General features: G+C 40.1%; 1 protein-coding gene across 1 annotated transcript; it reads right to left on the bottom strand.

The window, feature by feature from the left end:
* Positions 1–6,141: 6,141 nt before the first annotated feature.
* Positions 6,142–24,716, bottom strand: AARD (alanine and arginine rich domain containing protein). The gene is made up of 4 exons (XM_033125994.1): positions 24,532–24,716; positions 10,744–10,882; positions 10,378–10,629; positions 6,142–6,674 (listed from the first exon to the last, which is right to left on the bottom strand). Exons 1-4 carry the CDS (start codon positions 24,714–24,716, stop codon positions 6,531–6,533), a joined length of 720 nt encoding a protein of 239 aa, XP_032981885.1. The 3' UTR covers positions 6,142–6,530.
* Positions 24,717–24,947: the final 231 nt, after the last annotated feature.

Below are 24,947 nucleotides of genomic sequence, written 5' to 3'. Positions count from 1 at the left end.
GGTTCCCTTTTTGAGAAATTTCTTTGCCTGACCATTTCTAACTGAATCCTATAGAAGTTTAGAGTGACCAGCATCCTCAGTACCAATTTAGAAACAATTTTTGTAGAAACTCAATTTCAGGCTGTTTTTTGACAGTTTGCTAAACTCTGTGATATAAAAATGTAAGAGCTGATGAACAGTTTACTGTGTTTTGCTGCCAGTTCACACCTGGGACACTTTAGGAAATTATTTCATCCCCACTTCTTTCAGTTGCTGAAAAATCAAGTGGCCTCTCTGACAGAATCAAATAGGTAGTAGCTTCCATAGGCGTTTGGAAATCCTTAATGGAGGGCAAGCACTGGAAAATGATTTCAACAGTCAGAACATTTACTGCAAATTCCAGAGTTCCCAAAGGGTCTCCCTCCACTATGCTTTAAATGGTCTCCTATTGCATAGGATGGATCCTCACTCACTAAAGGATGTATGGAACATTTCAGCAACCAAATTATGTCTCTGGAATCCTTTGCTTATAGTTTCTGATGATAGCCACAGTTGCAATCAGACAGCACACCTTCCTGAACCTTCATCCCAGGAGGTTGCTGGAGTTCAATTGTGTCCCTTTGGATGCTTCAGGTACAAGGACACGAATACCCAAATAAAAGTGGCTTAAACAGTTGGGTTTGAATATTGTTGTCACCTCACAGATCAGGACTAGCCATAGGCAGAGTCAGTCTCACGGTTGGCTTAGGAGCTCAGTGATACCATCAAAGACACTGCTTCTTTTCATCTTTCTGTCTTCCCCTCTTCAAAGTACCCATATATCTTCCACCATGTTCACAGGGTGGCTGCAGCAGATGCAAGCTTTACAACCTCATGTGACAAGGTTCCTAAGCGCGAAAGGAAGAGGTAAGAAGGAAGAGATCTTCCCTCCTATCTCTCCTTTTGTAAGGAAAGATGTTCCTCAGAAACGCCCCCGACAAACTTCCCCTTATGTCTTCTTGGACTCATTGGATCCCATACCCATCCTGAGCTCCTAGAGGGGCTGGGAAAAATGAAGCTGTCATTCTTCCTCTCCACCTTGGAACTGGGCACTTCCAATAGGCAAGAAGGATGAGTAAAACATTCACTGGGCAAGCCATTATAATAATAAACACTACAGTACTTCACACGTATTAATCCATTGGATCTTCAGAATAAGCTCCCTGGGTAGGTGTGATCATTATGTTTAAGAGACACAAACTGAACTTCAGAGACCTTGAATAGCATAGCGAGGTGGTGAAGGAGCCAAGAATCCAGCTTGATCTCTTGATACCAGAGGCTGCACTTCTAACCACGTATTGCACAGCTCTCAGCCTGCAGCATCTGCCACAGCAGGCAATCCACCAGGCTGCTTCTAACATCTAACACATAAAGGTCCGAGCAATACTTGTTTCCCTCTGAAGTGCAAATGTAACCTTTTTCTCTGGCTGCAGTCAAGGTGTGGGTGAAAAGAGCAGAGAGGCATCCAAGAGTGACAAGAATGGACTCCTGTCATCATCAGGGCTGCAGCAGCTGGAGCCATGATCCGGGAAAGGGCTGGGATTGGGAGAGTCCGTTTCATGGCCAGGGGCCAGATGATAATAAACAGTCAGTGGTCCACTGTGCTCCCACAGGTAACAGAAAGCTGGGGCAAGCCAGAGGTGAGTGATTGAAGAATCCAGCTGCCAGGAGGCAGGATTAGAATATAATAGAGTTTCTAAGTTAGAGGAATGTTTTAGAAGCTAATTCCACTCTTCCTCTCATTTCAAAATGAGAAAATTGAGGTCTAAGTAGGGTAATTTGTCCCAAATCATCCAACTCATTTATGTAGAATGTGAGGAACAAAAATGAGGGGTTTGTTTTTTTGTCCCGGAGGACACAAATAACTTGAGGGCATGCCCTCCATGAAGCCTTGGTGTGATCCTTGCAGAAAGTATCCCTAGCACTTCACGCATGCTTCTGTTATTTCCGGAGGGTCTCAATAGCCAGACCATACCCGTCCCTGGACATGAATCTTGACAACTCCCCCTGCTAGCTGAGTGACCTATGGCAAGTTGCACAGGCTCTCCAACACTCATTCTCCTCCTCTATACAGTGGGAAAAGCAATAGTTCCAACATCACAGTGCTATTGGGACAATGAAGTTTTAAACGGCACATAGCACTGTGTGCCAGGCAGATTCAGGGGTTGGTAGGTAGCAGTTACTGTTCATGTCATAGCTCCCTGGTGCCTACTCCCAATTTTGGTTAATCAGTGTGTCGATCAGCAGAGGAGACTCAAGAGTCAACATCACAACACAGATCAGGCAGCAGAGTGTTAGACAGAAAAACGTGATGAAGAAAGAGGCACAGGAAAAGTCTGAGTCCACGATGGTAGTATGGTCACGTAGAATTGAAGATAAGAAAGGAAGAAGCACAGAGATAGTAGAAGAGCGTTCGCCACTCATTCAGTCTCCCAGACCTGCTTCAGGGTTCTTCCATTTTGGGCTCCTTAAGATTTAGATAAGACAGGGACCATTTTTACCAGCTTCTTTAGACAGATCTAAAGTATTCAAAGGAATTTGCTTTAGGTCATACAGCTGGCAAGTGGCAGAGCCAGGACTAAATACCAAGGCCAAATGACTCCAAAAACACGTTTACGTGCCTACAAATCATTATGGGCATTAAATAAGCTAATACACGTGGAGTTCTTGGCACATGCCTGGCACAGGAGTGGTAGCTCATATCACTGCGAGTTTCATCATTATCATGATAGTGCCCTGTCCCTCCTGCACAGGACCCAGCCGAGCAAGAAGGTGGCACTATTGCTCCTAAGCAAGAAGTGGCGCCTCCTAACTCCCAACATTCATCAGAGCCAGGATCAGGGAGCAGCGAGAAGTATGTGGTCCTCTGACAGGCAGTACCTGACTCAGGCTGCTGGAAGAGGTGTGCATCCGTCTCACAGTTATACTGCCCTTGGTTCAGTGGAAACAAGACGCTGCCAGACCCAGAGGTCGGCAGGGTGGCACAGGCTCAATGCTAAACCTGCCCACATTTCTAATCCTCCCATAACCCTCCTTAGTAACATGGCCAAGAAGCAGGAGAGACGGCGACAGTGGTGGCAGTAGCAACAACGCCAGCAACCAAGAGAAAGCAGCTGGCACTGGAGGGCCTTGTGCCAGGCCCAAAGCCCAAAGGGACTCAGCAGTGATTACAGCATTAAGTAAACAGAGCTGATGACGGCACCAGGGTCCTGTACCCTGCCAGGGAAGGGACAAGGAGAGATGGAATTCTTGTAATCACGCTGGTGCAGGCTCCGCCATCAGAGGTTTACCCATAGGCTGGGATCCCAGCTCTAGAAGCACCTGTTACAGCAGAAGTAGTTTGGCAAGCCAAACAAAACGTGGATTCACTCAGGCCACCTGTAAAGGGATTTAATGCTTAACAAGCTGCATAATGCTCCTAATTGTTATAATTAATTTGGCACCTCTTCACTGGTAGGTGTTGAACAAGTATCGTATAGTGAAAGCCCATTTCCTACTAACATGGTTTATCCCCCCATAATTAAAGCTTTGAGAAATGGTGTCATTTGAAAAACCTTAACACCATGTTTTCTTCCGAAAGTATCTTTTTAGTTTCTCTTCTTTTGGCCCTCTCTATCCACAATTGGTATGAACCCTTTACTTTCTTTGGCTTATTCAGTTACTGCTTCCCTGTTGTATACTTTAGGTTATAATTATTTTCTCATTTCCCCTCCAGCTGGCAGTAGTTTGGTCCCTCTCACCTCGTATTTCTTTAAAATGTCACGCTGTTGCTCTAGCTTATTTAAACACCCTGGGAAGTGGAGAAATATATCCATCTTAGGCATGTCCCACATCCCTTAGTAAAGTATCCCCGCTGTCTTTCCATGTGCCTCCGATGACAGGGCCAGAATCCAGCAAGCGAACCACAAACAACTAAGTGCTCTGCAAAGAAAATATTTAGAGATAAAAACAATCTGGCTTTTGCTACTTAAAAATAAAAACAGGAGGTGGGTATCATATGAAAGCAGAATTCACTTTAAGAAGGAAAACAAAGCAAAAATATTTAATAATGACAGTGTCCCATGTATCAAGCTCTCATTGTATCTCCCTGTTGACAGCTAATATCACAGGCCAACCCCACTGATTAGGGGTTCCAAAAATAAGACACTTTTGAAACAAAGAGTTTCTTATTCTTTTTCTGTATCTCTCACTCCTAAAAGATACAGTGATCCAAAGTTTATTGCTGGAAGATAGAAAAAATGTGGTGACCAAAAACTTTATAATAAATTAGAGGACTTTTTTTTTGTCTGAAAAAGTGGAAAACAATGCATCCCTTTTTCAGAAGTTCTCTTTTTTAAGTTTCTTTCTTTTGATTCCCAATAGAAGACATTATCAGTATAACTGAATTATTTACGTCAGTAATAACCAATATCAGCTTCTCTGGATTCTGTAAGGAACTGGGCTTCTAAAATGAATCCTGAGTATTTTCTAAACACAAAATCATAACAATTTATAAATATTAAATTTTAAAATGGACTTGAGAATGACTGCTCCAACATTTAAGCAGAATCTTTTTCAAAGAACAGATCCCCAGGAAGTCCAGCAATTCGTTCCTCAGAATTTTGATAGCTTTGAGGAAGAGATATAGGAAATCTGTTTTACAGATAAAATTTAAGATACCAATCCACATACTTATAAACCAAGAACTCATATGCAGAATGTCTCAAGAAATCCAGTAGGATGCTTATTAGGATGCTGCCAACAACTCATCAACAGTGTCCTGTAAATTGAACATACTAATACCTCAGTTCTACAAAGGGAAGAAATTAAGTACCAAAGGGCTAGAATAATTCACTGATTATGACTGAAAAACAAAAAAAGTTAAGGACAAACTAAACTTGGTTCAGATAACCTCAAATGCTCACGCACATAAAACAACTTGCACTGATTTTACAAGAAAGACCATTCTGTTGTCCTTTGTCTCTAAGAACGAATTTTTATTGTCAATTCAATGTTAAAATTACATACATTTTATAAATTAATTTTTATTTTTACAGATAATGACCATTATGAGTATCACTTAGATCTGCAAATGTTTTAACTTTAGTTTTTGCATCAAGAAGTCAGCACTTTTAGGGTAGAGGTAGATATTCTAATTCAACAAGAACACTTTTAACTCCTAAAGACTTAACAAGAGAATTGTATTAGTAGTGAAGCGTTTGCATACAGGTCATAAAACGCCACTTCAATTGACTTAAGCAAAAGGAAATTTTATTAGAAGGACACTAGAATATATTCAAGTATCCAAGTGACAGCAAGGGACTGGGTTTCATACAGCTCAGCCCCAGGGACAAGGAAAAGCAGCTCTCTCCATCCCCTTTTGTTCTCTCAGTAGTTTAGTTTCAACTCCCTTCATTAGAGCTTACACTTTCTCACCTGGAGGCCACCAGCAACTTCCAAGCCCTCCCCACTATCCGCCCCCCCCCCCCCCCCCCCCCCCCCCCCCGCCACAGCTTCTGCCATCAGAAAATACTCATTACTCTTTTAATTCTAGTTCAAAAACTCCCAAGGACAAGCTGATCAACCTGCCTTGATGTGTGTGCCCATATCCAAGGAGGTGGGGCACCCTTAATCGCGGACTCTACCGAAGGGACTCTGTCATGCAGGGTGCCATGCAGGGTCTCACCTCCTGCTCCCCACATAAGAACGCAGGATATGGTGAGGCCAATAGGGAACACCCACGGGGCCACAGATAGGGGAGTCATACCACTATATTCTCGCTGGCGGCTGGGTTAGAGACACAGGAAGCAGGAGCCACACTGTCCACAACCTGCTGTCCACTTCTCTGCAATCGGCAACCCACGGTCCACAGTGCTAACTGCAATCCGCGCTTGCCAGCCACCATCTTCTTGCTAGCCCCCATTTTCTGCTAGCGTAGCCACAGCAGTTACATTAGTGGCCAATGACTCACAGGTTACAGCTGATGGTCAACTAGCCACAGCTGATGGCCATTTACTACCTGAGCCAGCACCTTTCCACGTGAGGCCGAGAGCCTGGAAACTGCACTCCTGGCTCTGTCCCCACAGGCACGGTTGGAATGTAGGCAGAAGTAGTTCACAAAAAAAAAAAAAAAAAAAGAGGCAGAGGCTGAGATACAACATAGCAAACTGGACAGACAAACCAAGAATAACCAAGTGAAACAAAAAGAGGCGCAGATTCTGAAAGTTCAGGTAGTGCCAGAAAGTTAAGGTGGGGTAAGCTAGGAGGCTGGAAATCGGCATTAAGACATTCTTCAATACGTTGTAGTTTCGCTTCTATTTCCCAGCCGAAACAATGAATACATCACTTTGTAATGACAACACATCATTTTCCCTCTCCTCTCTCTTAGATGTTTTGTGTCCCCTTCCTGTGGCATCAGAGTTTGTAGGCTACAAATTATCCCTCAAATCTCATGCAGAGCATCCACAATGTTACTTTCAGGATTGTTTTCGAAAGTGTCTATGTTAATTTTAGGATTCAGATCTTCAATTTCCTCATTCCAGATTCACGGCATTATCTTCTGAGCGTTGAGATTCTGATGCAATTTCTAGTGCATACTCCTTTTTCAACTGCTGCATTTTCATGTTTAAATCCAGTAAAGTTTTGGCCAGGTGACGATTTTGGAAACGCATTTCCAGCTAAAAGTTAGAAAAAGAATAAGGATTTTTATTAGCCTGAGATATGGATCAAATGGAACTGTTCTCTGCACAGGAAAAATAAGGACTTTATAGGAAAGGAAAATAAGATATCAAGAAAGATGTATTTCTCATCTTATTCTCCAGTTCTGGTGGGCCTGACTATAAAACTTAACTTTCTGTATGACAAAGTAAAATGTAGATATACAAATAGCTTTTGAAATGGCCTTGAAATGAAAACAAAAATAGCTGATGCACAAAGCTGTCCATATGAAAAATTCCTGTGCGTGGAAGGCTGTTTTCAAGCAATGGCATGTGATCTGCGATGAAATCATTTATCTATATGAGCTTTCTGAGCTACAGGGTAACTGCCCAGGGCCACCTCAGCGTTCAGCACCTGGGTTCATTTTCTTGATTACTTGTCATTTCAAGTTTTTAGGATTTTTAAACGGTCTGCCTGTCGAGCAAAAACATCTAACGACACCTTAGAGGCACATGTACAGTTCTGTGTACTTATATAATCTAACAATTTTCACTCTAGGGGGAAATCTGCTATACAGCAAGGCTGATTTATACCCTTCTCCAATGGGAATTTGTGAAGGTCCTCAGGTATTAAAAAATAGATTTCTTGAGCAGTTGACCTAAGAGACTGAACAACAACGCTTAGTCCATTATTGCCTTTGTACTATAGTTGAAAATTAACTATTTGCAAATTTCTTCAACTAGTGTTTTGTTTAATGCAGTTCGTGAGGACCTTGTTCTGTCTGCTTAAAACCCTTCGTCACCTCACCAACAGAACCACCCAAGGATGCACCAGGGCATTCTGTTGGCAAAAAGCAAATATTGGTGGTCCCTTCCCAATTAGCAAAATAAGGTCATTGGATAAAATTTTCTTTTAGTTTTCCTCCAATGCATTTATTGTCATTCTTCATCTGCTGGAGCGACTTCTCTGATAGCAAGAATTAACAAAGAATAAAGCAGATGAGCATCCAGCAAACAAACATTAACAGCAATGACAGAACAGCAGCACAAAAAGTCCCTGCACCTTGATGACAGGAAGCTTGACTCCTCCAGTGTGGCACAGATGCTCTATAATCCTGCTCTCCTCTTCCAGGTTCATTCCTGGCACTCTCTTCACACCAGACCCCGCTGCCACTGGTCAGAAACCTTGCCTGTCCCCACGTAAAAACCACGGGGCTGAGCCACATCTTGTCCCTTTGCTGAAGATGCCCTTTGCTACCCCTCTTCCTGTTGAACCCAGTCAAATACCAACTCTTCTTAGAAGAAGTCCCTTCCTTTATGCCTCTCACCTGTGCTTCCAGAGAATTCTGTACATATGCCTCTCACAGCACACAAACTAGACTAGACTGATGGTTGAGGGTACAATTTGTTTCATATTCCTAATTGTATCCCCAACCATATATGGCTGCACTGCCTGGGCACACAACCTGGTCGGTTCTCTGTGTGTTTGTTAAAAGACTGAGTGAATGAATGACTGAATGTATGAACTGATGAATGTCCATCATCTAATTTCCTGTCAAGAACCAAGGAGTAAAATCATTGACAATGGTTTACCACCTAAGTAAAGTATGTGTAATTCACACCTATTTAGGAAATTCAAACACCAACGCTTCCTTAACTTTGCTTTCATCATGGATCCTTTCGAAAAGCTGATGAAATCCAAGAACAGTCTCTGAGGTTCAAAAAAAAAAAGAATGCACTTTATGCACATACGGAATTTTGCATACAGTTTTAGGTATACAGACCCTCTAAAATCCACTCACAGACCCTAGAAATCAATGCATTCCACTAAGAAGACCATTTCGAACAACATATAATGGCATAAATAACATCACATAGATAGCAACACAACTCTAAATTAATTGAACCCGTTCATCATTGCTCCTTACCACTCAATGCATGATACATGCACATAATACGATTCCTATAGAAATCTGGTTAATGGCTCGTATCAGAAACTGCCACTTCTCGTGGTGATGTTAAACTAAAGCATCCACACGATTTTGCCTCTTCCTCATGACTAGTCATTCGCATGGTGGAATGGTTGGCCAAGATGTTGACCATGGTCTGTAGCCCCAGAACGTATCACCTGTGTCTGTGTGACATTCTCCGGTTCCTTTCTGTAAAAACTCTGGATCTGTGAAAGCTATGTATTTGTCAGGCTTTTGGTACAGTCTCCAAGGTCTATCATAATAATTATCAGAATAAGAGGCACTGAATAGTGCTTATGTGCTAAGCACTTTATAATATTATCTCAAATCCTTAAAGCAGTCCTATAAGGTTATCATCTCCATTTTACAGACGAGGAAACTCAAACTCAAACTTGTTAATTAACAGTCCCCAAGTTGCAGGGCCGGGAAGTGCAGTAAGCAGAGCCTGTAAACGTTAATGCTAGGATATGAGCCCTCAACTGTTTGGAATTTTATTCTCCCCCTCCTCTCCACCCCCAATGCATTAGTTGCCTGAAATGCCTACTGGTAAAGAGACTTGTTAGAACGTTAAGGTTGAAAGGTGTCTCACAGCTTATTCAATATCATCTTTTCGTTTGATTCAAATATGAGTCAACTGAGGTGCAGAGAGGGGAGGTGACATCCCAGGTCAGCAGCACAGAGAGAGGTGGGACAGGTCTCACTCAGCCTTCCAGTTTGCTTCTTGGGCCACAGCACAGCCCTCCAGGTAGGTATTTCTATCAATGAGGCATCTCCATTATCCAACTACTCAGTTGCAGGAAGAAAACCAGGTGTTTTTCAGAATGGTTCCCTCAGAAATAATACATCCCTTGTCAAATTCAAATTGTTAACGCGGGTAAAATTAGATTTACTACCTCACTGACATTCTTAAACTCAGAAATGAGACAAATATTCTATTAAGGTTCTTAAATAAATTTACCGATGGTTGAATCAGGTCTAAAGTAGTGAATATTTTATTAGTATGCAGTGCAAAAGAGTAGAAATTTCCAAGTCAAGTCTCCCTACACACATGTTCTTAAACAACACCATTTTAAAGTTTGAATTGCTCTTCCTCATTTGTCCTTTTCAAATTTTGTCTCATTTGGAAATTGTTTAAATTTAAAAAAATAATAATAACAACAGTAATCTAAAATAACTTATTCTTTTCTGTTTACCCTTGGAACCTAACCTGCCCAATATTTAAAGGCTACTTTAAATACAACTTTACATAATATTTCCTGTTTTCTGAATTCTTACCAAGGGGAACGATAAAAGTAAAACTTGCGAAATAAAAGAAATAGTTGCTGGTGGACTCGCTCCATCAACCCCATGGGAGAATGTATTTCATTGACATTTCCTTCTCCACGACCCATATAAGAGTTCCCTACAGGGAACTTTCTATAGGGTAGAAAAAACATTATCAAGTTGGGGAGGGGTTACTGGGATCTTGGGCTTGTCGCTGGTAGACTGAGCCCCTCGGATCCTGCACTACCCCTTCCCTCCCAGGGGCTGCTGGCGAGGTGGGAGGCATCACCACCTTGTGGGGACGCGAGGCGACCGTCGGGGAAATCCACGGCCAGTGCTTCGCTGCCCCTGGCTGCACACCTTCACTGTCTTCCTCCCTGACTAGCTCCTCTTGTCTAGCAATCCCTGGAGTGGGCCACGCAGCCCGCGGCCGGGAGCCCCCCGAGAGGACCAAGGCGAGGGCCGTCCCAGCGCCGCCAGGGCGCGCTCACCAGCTCCGCGCGCAGCCCCGCCACGATGCTCTGGACGCTCGCCGGACTCTGCTCTTCCCCAGCCGCTGCTGCAGGCGGGCGCCTGGAGGCCCCGCGTGGAACTGCACCCTGGAAGGCGCGCACCAGCCGCCGCCTGAGGTCTTCCAGGCCGCGTCCTGGCGGCCGCGACTTGCTCCCCGGGGGCTGAGGGCCAAAGCCCGACTCTGACGGCGACTGCGTGGGGCCCCCGGGGCATTCCCTCTCTGCTGCGGCCTAAGTCCCCGAGGCCCATCGCGGGGACAACGGGTCCCAGCCTCCCAGGCACGTATTGCTAACGGCTTGTTTCCTAGTGCGAGAAATGGAGAGGGCGGGGCGGGGAGAACTAACGGAATATGCGGAACCACTGCCAAGTGGGACGCCACTGTTGCTCCGCCACGCAGAGGCGCTCCATTTCTCAGCCTCATCTCTGTCCTTCTTCCCCTCGTGATCAGCAAACCAAGGAGGTGGTTCCCGTAACTCCGAAAAGCTATTTCAAGTGGACCACATTTCTTGTTCTTTGTAGTGTCTTTCTAAGGGGAAGACTTGGATCTCTCCAGGGAGCTTGAAGTTCAAGTACAGATGGAAGGAAGGTTTGAGAACAAAGGGAGAATAGAATATCTTGTCATAACTGCTGCCCCAGGTGCCTTGATTATTTAATACTTCATCCCTTTAAAATAATTTTTTTCTTACTTTCTTGTCTGCCAGGCACTGTGACAAGTTATGTCCCCAATAGAAAGTCTAATTAGGCCCCTTACCTCTCCCAGGCATTGTCCTCAGTCCTGTGGGGGAAACTTGGCCAGCCCTATTTGCGGTGAGAAAGGTGATTTTTCCATAAGCCCAACAATGCAGGAGGCACTTGGGATTCTGACCTCCATGCTTCTTTCTGTACTTGACCCCTTTCGGCAACTGTCACATTTGTGACGGGGTTACAATGAAAAATAAAAGTTCTTCTTATCCCAAAACTTGTTACTTTATAATTCCCAATTTAGTGTAATCATGTGTCAATATTACTTGCATATCATCTCTCAATGAACATAATCAATTGCCTCTTTTTGAGCTAAGGGAGAATTTCTAAAAAGGAATACACAAAAATTTTGCATGATCATAGAATACAATTATCGCCCCCTCCCCCCAAAAAAGTGACAGAGATATACTCTCTTAGAGTTATTTGTTCATTCAGAAAAGATTTAGAAATTACCTGCAGTGTTCCAGCTCTGTGAAGGGCATTGAAGGCAATGGAGCTAATTTTTATTAGTGCTTACTCTGTGCCAGGCACTTTCCATGTATTAACCCATTTTATCTTTACAACAACCATGTGAGGTAGATACTCTGAGTTTCAGAATTTTACAAATTAAGAAACTAAGACAGAGGTTAAGCTATATGCCAAAGATCATAAAACTGGTACGTGGTCATCTGAGGAAGTCTAGCTTGTGTTCTGAGCCCCTGGGACACACCCTGGTATACCTCCCAAAGAGGAAAAAAAGTTGTTCGATTTACATGTTGCGTGAATCTATTCAAATTCCAAATGCTCATAAAATTCAGCTCTATTGAAATGTTCTTAAGGCTCGACTGAATAAGGAGGAATACAGGTTACCAGGCCTCTATAGTCAACCTGCCAAAGTCCAAATTCCACATCTTACAATAGTTTACAACCTAGCACAGTCAAAAGTTATCATTGTATATTGTTTCATCAAGATTCTCTAGAAACATCTGAAGGTGTATTCTATTTGGTAAAACTTAAGAACACCCATATAGTCTACCAGGAACCAACAGAGTATAAGTTTAGGATTTGGGGGTTTTTGTTATTTTTTTTTGGATGATAGGTCGATGGGACTTGAAAACCAGCACTACTAGTCAATATAGTAGAATAAATGTTTAAAATGGGTTTTCTGCCATGATTTTTCTCATCTCCAGATCATTTACTTCAACAAAAATTTCAGTTAAGTTTGATTTAATGTAGCAAATAGTGAATGGTGCGTGGTCAGTGTTAAGCATTGTACCATGTAAGGGAGATTAAAAGAGGAGAAAGGCACAGTTTTTGCCATCCAGAAGCTTAGAGCCTGGAGGAGCAAATTCATTCATTCATTCATTCATAAAGCAATATTTATTTAATGTCTTATTATGCACCAAGTATTATACAAGGTATTCATGCTGCAAAAGTAAACCAGAAAGATAAAATGGTATTTTAAAACAGACTGGTTTTACCACAAATTAATAATTTTCTTCCGTAGAATTGAATTTTTTTAGCTGTGGTCCATCTTGAAATTTACAATAATTTTTTTTTTCTTTTACATTTATAAAGTGCATTAAAGTATTAGGGAACTAGAATGAATATAGCATGCAGAGATATTTGAGTTATGAAATTATTAGTTATCTATTGCTGCATCAAAAATCACCCCAAAATTTACTGGCTTAAAACAGCAATAGGCATTTATTATCTCTCATGGGTTCTGTGGGCAAGAATTTGGGACAGCTTAGGTCATCATCCAGGACTTTCATGACATTATAGTCAAATGTCAGCCAAAACTTCTGTCATCTGAAGCTGGATGTGATTGGACCTGGAAGATCTCCTCACACGATTAGATACATATAAAAAAATATACACAAGATCTATATGAGGAAAACTCTGCTGAAAGAACTCAAAACAGGACTATAGAAATGGAGAGCTATTCCATGTTCATGGATAGAAAGATTAAATATTGTCAAAATGTTAGTTCTTCCCAGTGCAATCCCAATCAAAATCTCAGCAAGTTATTTTGTGGATATCAACAAACCAATTCTAAAGTTTATATGGAGAGACAAAATATCCAGAATAGTCAACATAATATGGAAGGAGAAGAACAGAAGTGGAAGACTGACACTGCCCGACTACAAGACTCACTATAAAGTTACAGTAATCAAGACAGTGTGATACAAGCAAAAAAAAAAAAAATAGACAAATAGATCAATGGAACAGAATAGAGAGCCCTGAAGTAAACCCACATAAATATAGTCAATTGATCTTTGACAAAGAATCAAAGGCAACACAAGGGAGAAAAGAATCTTTTTCAACAAGTAGAACAACTGGACTTCCAATGTGCAAAAAACAAAAAATCTGCACAGAACTGTACCCTTCACAAAAATTAACTCAAGATGCGTGATAGATCTACATGCTCATAGACCTAAATGATCAAAACTATAAATCTTCTAGAAGATAACATAAGCAGGTCACCTCTCGGTTCTATTGAACACCAGGAGGAGGTTGAATGCACAGTTCCTACTCCTAACTCATGAAGAGCAGCAGCAAAACAAGTCTGAAATTCCTTATGAAAAAACCTAATCTCATCTCATAAATTCATCAGTTAATATCTACTGTTGTTGCAACTCATGTCTCTTTTTGTTCCCTGCCCCTGGGAAACCCAGATCTCAGTTCTTTTATGTGTTCTTTAGACGTCCCTTGGGAACCTTAGATCTAGTTCCACTTCTTTGCATCCTCTTCAGCCATCCACTCTGAACAGTTATCCTTTTAAGCAATGGGCTCTGTGTGTTCCCACTGCAAACAGAATGTCCCTGAGTGCTCTGTGCAGAAAAGAACAAATACTTCTCTAGGCTTTAGAGAAAGGAGATTTTCCTTAGAAGCCTTAATATCAATATTTGTAATTTTTTTTAGCAAACAGATTAGTGGTTTGAGCCATTTGCAAGACAGTGAGGAATGTGGTCATTATATTTTCTGCTAACGAAGAGATGGCGAACATTCCTTTTTGGTTGTGGAATGTCCACAATGTAGTCTAGCTTAATTTGCCAGAACTCTGGGGTCAAAATGCTGGTTTCAAATCCCAGCTTTACCCCTCGCTGGCTGTGTGACTTTGTGCAAGCTCTCTGAGTCGATTTACTCACAAGTAAAATGAAAATAATCTTTTCCTCCTCACTTGGTTGTTAAGTAGATTAACTAACGGACCCAGGAGTGCACTGAACCAAGTAGGCCCCTCAAAAATGTGATTCCTGCTTATCACATAAGGGATGTGATTGGATTTCTACCATAGGGACATGTTTCTAAATGCTGTATGAATGAACACGACAATGTTATGTATCTAAAAGATACATAAGATACAGGAGAATTAGTATTAGGATTCCAAGGGAAACTGAGTCAGAATAGAACTACAACAGTAAAACCAGGCTAGATAAGGCCCATTCCAGTGGACTGGATGACCATTTTAAATTGTCAGCAACCATAGGGAACCAGTTTAATCATCTCAATCATATCCTCTAACGGTGTACGGTGAGTCAATTATTGTTCAGAATATTTTCTACCTCTTGTGGGAAGCTTATACTTCTCCATTCCACTGACATCAGCTCAGCCCTAGGACTTGCTCATTCTAATGAACTGTGAGCAGAAGGGACATGTGCAATTTCCCAGTGAAATCTTTAGATGCCATCACACATTCCACCCTCTTCTGTTTCCCAGCAGTGTCCCAGGGCAGGCAGTTCCTTCACCCTGGGTCCTGGAATGAAGGTATCATGGAGCAGGAAGGAAGCTGGCCTGTCGTGCGTGTGTAGTTTGAGCGAGAAATGAACATATGTAATCATCCAAGGAGATTGGTGTGTTTGCTTTTCGAAAGCCCAGATATCGAATTCTCCTTTTGACTTATTTCCTCTTCTTAAAAGTAGAGTGCAGATGTTAGCAGCCAGATGACTGAGGTCTAGTAAATTGAAGTTTTACTGAATCATATGTGAAGAGATATACAGAAGCTAATTTGCCTCAAACAAGAAAAATCTAGTGATTGGCAGGCACTGAAAAGTTCTAGGAACTGTCCAAATTCATTTGCTCTTTTCTTAGATGAATTTAAATGAATTACCAAAGTCAGGTATGAAATATAGATAGCAGTAACTTTTTTATTGACAGAGAATATATAAAAGCCCAGATGCATGATATTATATCATTTTAGACTGTCAGTTTATAGCCTGAGAAGAACATCACAGCTTCATTTCCACACCAAATATATAATGGGATATGTTTCTTTTAAGATAGTTTTGACTGTTTATCTTGTCTTCATGCCCTGTATCTTAAAGACATTTCAGTTACAGCTTTCCTCTAAGATTCAACAAAATATGACACCAGAAAAATATAGAAACTAGAAAACTTATGGCACTTTTCTGCAGGATCTTTTGTGATATGCAACAGTTTTGAGAAATAGAATAAATGTCAAATTTGTCCAAAGAACAATTTTGACACCCACTCTAATAAATATATATTAATGTAAGATACACAAGTTAACTATTTTCTTTGACAATTTCAATTCTGTTAAAAGATATAAGTACTTAGGAAGCAATATCTGCCAAAGAATATTGTTACCTTCTTTAAGACTGAACTTGCTTTTCTGTAAAACTGAAATATTATTCAATCAGTATGTATGTTTCTTTAGCTGTACTTAGTAGAGTGCAGTGTTCAAAGAGCACCCAAGCAAAGAAATATGATAACAAATGCATTTCTTTTGTGATTGAAATTGAAATTGTGATAATTGCCAGAAACATTTTTAGTATTTAAGGTAGGCAGCCTCTAAAATGGCTCCCTGGAATGGGATGTCATTTCTGAGATTAAGTACAAAAAGACTGTAAATTTTGTCTTGTTCTGAAGGAAGCCAGCTGCTATGCCATGAGCTGCCTGATGGAGAGGCCATGTAGCAAGGAAGAGAGGTGTAATTGAAACCAAATTTGTATGCGCTATGCACAGTAAGACCAATCATTAAAGCATCAAGTATGCAACAACGAAAGAGTTTATTTCAAGAGGAAGCCAAAGGAGGAGGTGGGGAGAAAGCCCAAATCTTTCTCCCTGATTCAGAGTTCTGGGTGGGTTTTTAAGGACTTAAGGGAACAGGTATGTGAAGGCACTGGCAGGGAAGTTTGATTGAAGGAACTTGGAACTTGGCCATTTATGGTTAGGGGCTTCAGCACCAGATCTTCCTGGACAGCAGACCCTTTGCTTCTGAAAGGGTTCTGGTGTTCAAGTTCCAGTTATGTCCCAGTCTTTTGGGAAGGGGGTGAGACTTTGATTCTGTGTGCAGCCAGATGTCAAAGTTATCTCCTCTGCACATTCTTCGGCTGCATGACTTAAAATTTTGGTCTGTTGTCTCTGAAAAGCAATGCAGGATTTTGTTGGAAACAGGATAGGACCATTTTAAGTGGGTTCAAAGAGAGGCCTTTGGTCAACAGCCAGTGAGGAACCAAACCCTCAGTCCCATCGCCCATGAGGACTTGAATCTTGGTACGACCATATGAGTGAGCTTGAATAAATCTCCCCCCAGTCAAGCCTTCGGATGACACTGCAGCCCCACCCAACACCTTGATTGCATCTTCATGAAAGACCCTGAGACAGAGGACCCAGCTAAACTACACCAGGTTCCGGAACCCCAAAATTCGGATACAGTGTTTGTTATTTCAAGCTTATAAGGTTTTTTAACTGTTTCTTTATTTAAAAATATATTGAGGTGTGAATGACATACAAATTTAACATACACAACTTGATGAGTTTGGAGATAGGAATACATGCATGAAATCCTCACCACAATCTGTCCATAAACATATCCATCACTTACAAAAGTTTCCTCCTTCCCTCTTTATTCTTCTTCTTCTTATTATTATTTGTGATAGGGCACTTTACATAAGATCTACCCTCTGAGCAAATTTTAAGTACACAATACAGGGTTGTTAACAATAGGCTCTCTGCTGTACAGTAGATCTCTAGGATTTATTGATCTTATATAACTGAAACATTGTAGGCTTTAACTAATGCCTCCCCTTCCCTACCAGCCCCTGGCAACCCCCATTTTATGAGTGCCTCCTTTTATGTGTTTCACTGTTGTAGATTCCTCATATAAGTGGTATCATAGAGTTTGTCTTTCCATGTCTGGCATATTTCCCTTAGCGTGATGTCCTTGAGGTTCATGGCTGGATAGTGTGTGTGTGTGTGTACATATTTCACATTTTCTTTATCCATTCATCTGTTGATAGACAAAAAAGTTGCTACCATGTCTTGGCTATTGTGAATAGCAATATCAGTTTCACGTATTGAACTTTTCTTATGAGCCAGGCACTATGCTAAGCTCTTTACATGAATTCCATATCATTTAACCTCTCAGGAATCCTTATAAAGTTGACTGTCATGTCAGTTTAGTGAAGGGAAAACTGAAGCTTAGGATGGCTAAGTAACTTGCCTTAAGTTATATATAGGACAAGGGACAAAACTGGGATTTAACCCAGGAATTCTGGCTGCAGAGCTCAACCAGTTGCTTCCTTCCAAGCCACTGCTTCTGCGTCCAGCCTGAATCCTCCTTTCAAAGCCCCCTGCTAGTACAACTCAGCTCATTACATCACACTTGAACTTTATGTTCAGAGTCATACACGTAGCTGTGTTCCTTACCTCCTGCCTCTCTCATTCTACTGACATCTGACATTTCATCATTAGGGTTTTATTAATGTGGTTGGTTGCCTAATGTTAGGGAGCTACCTACTCTTTCTCGATTCCTGGATTTTTTTTTTCTTTTATACATGTGGTTTATTTTATTTATTAATATTTATTTTATTTTTTTAAAGAGAGTAAAGGCCAATTTTATTTATGAACATAGTAAAAAGTTCTAAAGAAAAAATCGTTAAGTATGCTAAATTTTGCAATGTATACAAAAGAACCACTTATGATCAAGTTTGGTTTATTCCAGATGCAAGTTTGGTTTAATACTATAAAATCCATTAAGGTTTTCTAGAAAAAGAAATACAAGTTATGATAGTTGAAAGGGAAGAAAGAAAACTGTTATTATTCCTAGATGATATGTGGAAAAAGCAAAGAATCCACAGATAACTTCTTAGAATTAGATCACTTAGTGAAGTTGCTTACTATGTGATCAATATGCAAATTTTAAAATATCATTTACAATAGCATAAAAAGTACCTGGAATAAATATAGTAAAACTTATGGAAGATCTTTATGGATAAAATGATTTCAAAAATTTGCAAAGATATTAAGATTGAAATAAATATGAGTATACTTTGTTCATGGTTAGAACTCAATATTATAAAAATGTCAGTCCTCCCAAGTGGCTGTAATTCAGTCCCAACAGGATTAGTGTGTGTGTGAAATCTGTAGAGCTGATTCCAAAATTGGTATAGAGGAACAAAGACCCCAAGAAATAATTAATAATTATTTTTAATGTTCCTGGATTTTTGATCTTTAAAACCTTAGGGCCATGTTTCCAATCCAAGAGAGTTGCCTGATCTTTCTTTCCCTTCATTGCAGTGAGTCTGTTCTTCCATCGTCTTCTAACACTGACAACACTGTTCCAACCCTTGTGTTCTCCTTCCAACAACCTTCGTTAGCATGGGCATAACAGGTAGAAGAGTTAATTTTGGAGAAAGAAAGCTTGGAGTCTGCTTAGCCACTTGTTAGTTGTGTAATGCTGAACAAGTCTTATCATCTAGCCTAATTCAATAATAGACCTGAATATTTGGAAGTTATTTTTACCCAAGTCATTGTACAGATAATGAACAATGAACTGTAAAGATTCCATAGAACCATGCTCTTAATACCGTCTTCCCCAAAAAACTTTGAAATAAAAATATCCATAATTAATCAACTACAAACTTGCACCACCAATAGCATTCATTATTTTGAGAAGGGTATGATATGAGCATACAGAATAACTATTAGATAAACTAATGTAAGAGCAAATGACATTAATAATAATTTATGTTTTTGAATTATTAAAGCATTTTACTAGTAAAATGCACTAGTGAATGCATGCTGGTTGAATATAGATTGAACAGTTGTTCACTTTGCTAATTTTCAACCTAACATCTTTTAGCAGATTTCAAACAAATGAATAGCACCCACACTTGAGGAGCATTTTGATTTGATCTTTTTAAATTATTTCTAGAGAAGATAAATTTCAATACATTTGAATATGCTGAGCTAATTCTCCTTCCTTACTCCCCAAATTGTTTTTCCATTCCCATCACATACACCCAGATGGCTTCAATATTCTTATATGGAGCCAGAAAAATGGAGTAGGGAGTAGGAAAGAAGAAAGGAGGGCAAAGATGGTCTGAGGCTCCCAGTTGAAGACTCTACATAACTTTCCTGGCTGCTGACAAAGGTTCGTTTTAGAGGCAGAAACCAAGCCAAGAACACCTCACTGATTCTAAGGTTGCTCAAATGGCTAATACCAAGTCTAATTCTTCCACCTCTGGTTGTCTATTTTAAAGTACCTTTGGTCAAAATTGTATACCTAGCTTGTGTTTCTTACAGACTTACCGCAAAGAAAAAGTATTGAGTGAAGAGAGTATTGGGCAAGGACTTGACATACACATGAAAACTGCGTGTTCGGTGTATATTTTGAGAAATGTCTTCTTGGTGATTGTTTTGTGAGGACTGGAAAGTACAACTGCATGTTCCATAATTTAGGACTTGACTTTGAAGCTTAGAGTCAAATACCATATGATAATTTTTATTAAAAAAACACACAAAAACAATGGGAGCTTTGGTAATGTTTACTACTCAGCATTGATACCTATTCATCACTAAACCCCTACTTACTTCCAGAAAGAAGCAGCTTACTAAATTTGACAAGTTTCCACTGATGACAGACACTGTGATAAACCCCGGATGGTAGATCAATGGGTTCTAGGAAAATAGAAGGAGAGGAGATAAGCACTGCAGACTGAATGAGGGTTGGAAACTTGGAGCAATTGCCAAAAAAAGTTGAGGTCCGAAGAGTAAGCCGAAGCCAATCATGAAGACTCTTTTCTGCCATAGCAGATGAATAACATAAATAAGCAGTCCGCAGAAAATGCCTTAATTAATGATCAGGAAGGGTTTGTCACCTTGCATAATCCTCAGACGGGTAAGAAGCCACATAAAAATAGCACCCTGTAGTCAGACATGTCTACCTTTCATCATCGTCAGTATTGTGTCCTGATCATGAATGTTCAGAAACCCAAGCCTCCACAGCCGCAAGGAAGCTCCATCCTCAAAGAACAGCAGTGCTCTTTTCACTTGTTCTTCTTGTTAACATATTTCTCTAAGGAGGTGCAAATTGGCTGATATAGTTTCCAAAGACCTTCAACAATGATTTTTGAGTTTTCTAGCTAATTCCAAGTTTAAAAAAAATTCGTTTCAAGGGATCTGGGAACCTCCGTTCCCTAGAAAGAGTCCATCAAGGTTTTATCTCAGGGATGCAACGCTTTAAGTTGAAGCATTAAGTATACATCTGAGCTAGAATAGTGGGGAAGAGTCTTCATTACCTGGTTCAGTAATCAAATAATTAGAGAAAAATGTTATTTTTACAAAAGTCAAGGCAAGGAAAAAGACTGCAAGTATAGCTATTAGATGAAAACAGTCGGAAAGTGCTCCATGTATTTTTTTTCTCTAAAAGAAAGGTTTATGATTCGATGATGTCTTTTTTTAAAGTTGTCTGATTAAAGGTAATAAATGTTTATTGAGGAAAGCTTGGAAAATATAGAGATAAATAAATATTATGGTATCTTCTTTAAAAGTGTCTTAATCTCTCTGAGCTTCAGTTTCCTTCTTTATCAGATGCGGTGAACAATAGCACGGCCTCATAAGGTTAGTCTGAGAATTAAATAGATAAAACATATGAAAGCTTAACGTTTGGTACAGAGTAAACACCCAAAAATGTTTAGCTTTATTATATTTCAATGCAGATAGCCATTTTTATATTTCATATATCAGGGTTAGACTTACTTTGTGTTTTACATCCTGATTTTTTCATTAAAAATATTATCGTTTTCGTAGATCATTAAAATTCTTTATAACATATTTTACTAGCTTCACAGTATCATGTTTCATCCTGCAGACTCACACTGCTCAACTATGTGTAATTTTGCCCCCAGTGGGCATTTTGCATTGTCCAGAGACATTTTTGGTTGGCGCAACTGGGGGAAATAACATACTACTGGCATGTAATGAGTAGAGACCAAAGATGCTGCTAATATATCCTACAAAGCCCAAGACAATCTCTCACAACAAAGAATTCTCCAGGCCAATATGTCAAAGTGCTGCAATTGATAAATCTGAGAATGGATTCTTTTTAAATCAGGATTCTTTTTTTTAAAAAACAATGCCATTGTTCGTAAGGATTTAAATAAATTTTATTATTATTAAAAGTAACACTGGAATGAAAATCTTGGTGGTTCCTATTTGTTAAGCCCATTCTATGGTCAGCATGACTATCTACTTTCCATTGCATCAGCGTAAGCATTTGGGATGGTGTCCATGCATGCACAGGCTTTCACTTGGTATCGTAATGCAAATTATCTTTAATCCACATCCTAGGGACAATTAATTAGCACTAGAAATGTTCTAAAAGGAATCAACATTGTAAGAAGATTATGTAGTACTGAAGTATTCTTGTTGATAGCTACACAAGAGGGTGTTCTAACACACGCAATATTAAAAATAATTTTTTGTTTGTGTAATGAGTGGTGTTTGCAACACGTGATTAAGAGTTGATTAACGTGTCCTTGAGGTGTGCTTATTTACATCTACTCCAGCAGGTATGTTAATTGCATAAGTGGTATTAAAAATAATTTTCATCGGTATAATAAGTGATGCTTCTTATAAGTGATTGATAAAGAGTAAATTACAAGATTCACTGCTTTTAGATGCCAGAGGTGTAGGAATAGATCAAACGCAGGCATCCCATGCCATCAGTAAGGTATTTGAGGTCAAGAGTCCCTGTGGTCACTAGTCCCTCCTCCATGACAAACCCTGAAACCTGTTCTACTCAACACTCACAGCCCTGTCTTCAGACAGTTCTTGTGTTAGTCTTACAAGTAAGGTGTTGGTAACTGTACTTATCAAACAGCCAGCTTCTCTGAGACAATTGTAGATGGAATGTGTTCAAAGTAGTTTTAGGGAAATATAACTAACATCAAAACCATAATTGTGTCTTAGGACAAAACTACTTTGAAACGCACACAAAGAGACACACACACACACACACACACACACACACACGAAAGTGGAACCCCCAAAGATTGCTATTTGAAAGAAAACTGGGCACAGGATCATCAGATTTGGGGTTGACCTAGAGACTCTTCATAGATTCATGACGTGGGGCCAGTTCCTGCTCTGAGCCTTAGTTTCCCTCATGAAATGAGGACCAGCCTCATTTCTTTTGTGAGGACCACACAAAAGTGTGGTTGTGATGACTAACTGAGACAGTACCCATGTTACAGAACACTTGGCACATTGCAAGCAGACTACAGATGTTGGCATTGTTTGCACATCTTTATACCCAACTCTACTTCACTGCTTAAGATAAATGTCTAGAAATGCAATTTCTGATCAAGGTAACATCTTTGAATATAACATGACCACCAGTGTTTTCTCAATGATTTAATGATTTTTGGGTTTTTTTCCCTTTATCATTTTGTTCTTTTGGGGGAAGAGTTCAGTCTTTATTGTGTTCTCCTCTTTTGGTTGGGAGTCAGCTTTCCTATTGTGTTTTGATAAAGTACCTTGGGAACCTGAGATTTCCAGTTCTCACCTACTAGCCCTGTGTATCGGCTCCAGGACCCCTCCCACCTGGTTCCTGGAATTATTCAAGAACTCTCTCACACCATGCCTTGCACACAGCGAGATTAGAGTTTCTGGGACTGAGGGAAGAAAATCCTGTTCTCTTCCCTGAGAAAGAAAGATGATTTGTATTTCATAACTAGAAAGACAAGACTTATACAGTTCTTCAAAGTCACAAAGCTAGTAATGAGTATGTTAATGTATGTATAATCTATGCATATGTGTGTGCGCGGTCTGACAATTAAGTTCACGAACTCATCCTAGAAAAAGTGCTACGTAACTCATTGCTGAATATCACTACAGTCACCTTCAAAGTACTCCCCTTGGGAAGCTATGCACCAATGCCAGCGCCTAGTCCACCCTTCAAAGCAGTTTTGGAACTATTTTTCTGGAATGGCCATCAGAGCTGTTGTCCTATTACCCTTGGGGTCCTACATGTCATCAAAAGATCTTCCTTTCAATATTTCCTTTATCTTCAGGTAAAGAAAGAAGTCATTGGGGGCCAGATCAGGTGAATAGGGAGGGGGGTGTTCCAATACAGTTATTTGTTTACTGGGTAAAAACCCCCTCACAGACAGTGCCGTGTGAGCTGGTACATTGTCGTGATGCAAGAGCCATGAATTGTTGGTGAAAAGGTTAGGTCGTCTAACTTTTTCACGCAGCCTTTTCAGCACTTCCAAATAGTAAACTTGGTTAACTGTTTCTCCAGTTGGTGCAAATTCATAACAAATAATTCCTCTGATGTCAAAAAAAGGTTAGCAACATCGTTGCAACAAGTTGGCTAACTTAATTGTCAGACCTGGTATATATGTATAATGATGTATCAAGGTTGGTTCATCACTTGTGACAAATGTACCACTCTGGTACAGGATATTGAAAGTGGGGGTGGCTGTGCATGTGTGGGGGCAGGGGTATATGGGAAATCTCTGTTCAATTTGCTGTGAACCTACAGCTGCTTTAAAAACTAAAGTGTTTTTTTTTTTTTTTTTTTAAGTGGGTGAAATATATGGTGACGAAAAGAGATTTGACTTTGGGTGGTTAACACAAGATGCAATATTTAGATGATGTATTATAGAATTGTGCACTTGAAACCTATATAATTTTATTAACCAACCAATGTCACGCCAAAATATTTAATTTTAAAAAGTGACTAATAATGTCTCCATCATAGGCCTTGGGATAACTGTATGACATAAATATAGTCAAAGGTCTTTGGTACAACACCAGGCGTATAATAACTGCTCCAGCCATGTTTATCGTTGTTGTTGTTGGAGAAAACATAAACAAAGGCAGGAATTGCTTAATCTGTATATCTATTTTCCCATAATAATAAAATAATCTAAATGCTTGTTTTAAAAAAAAGAGGGCAAAAGGAGGGCACTGTGGGGCGTGCATGCCAGGGGCTAAACCCAGGTGCACTGCCTTAAGTGCCTTGGCCATTGAACTACTTCTTAATTCAGCAGACATTTATTGCCCACCTGCAATGTGTGAGGCACCCTGCCTGGTACTGGGAATACAGAGACGAGTAAGACCCAACCAGCCCACAAGGCAGGAAACCTGCAAACAAGTACCTGTGGTCAGGGGTCACCGGGAGTGGTGTCTCCATCAGATCAACCTCATAGTCAAATACTAACCATTTTAAAATATCAAGGGAGAAAATATCTGATTCACAATAGCTTACTCTGTCTTCTTTCCCTTCACATGGATGGCTTTCCATTCTAGGAGGAGCTTCATGATAGTTCAACTCATCTTTCATTGTCGTTCTTGACAGTTTTCATCATGACATGGAGACATATGCATATTGACTGCCGCTCAGGGTAAGAAAGAATTTAAATTGAGATTTGTTGGTTTCAAGTTAAATCTAATTATAGTTATGAACTGAAATCTTTCTTTATCTGGAACTCAGCTCTACCCACCCACCTTGCCTTAGATTTACAATGCAATCCTTCTTTTTTATTTGACAGTCACATTTTTCTTCAACCCGTGT

This window comes from Rhinolophus ferrumequinum, chromosome 14 (assembly GCF_004115265.2).
Source record: "Rhinolophus ferrumequinum isolate MPI-CBG mRhiFer1 chromosome 14, mRhiFer1_v1.p, whole genome shotgun sequence".
Taxonomy (NCBI): Eukaryota; Metazoa; Chordata; class Mammalia; order Chiroptera; family Rhinolophidae; genus Rhinolophus; species Rhinolophus ferrumequinum.
This window is presented reverse-complemented; position numbering and strand designations above follow the sequence as displayed.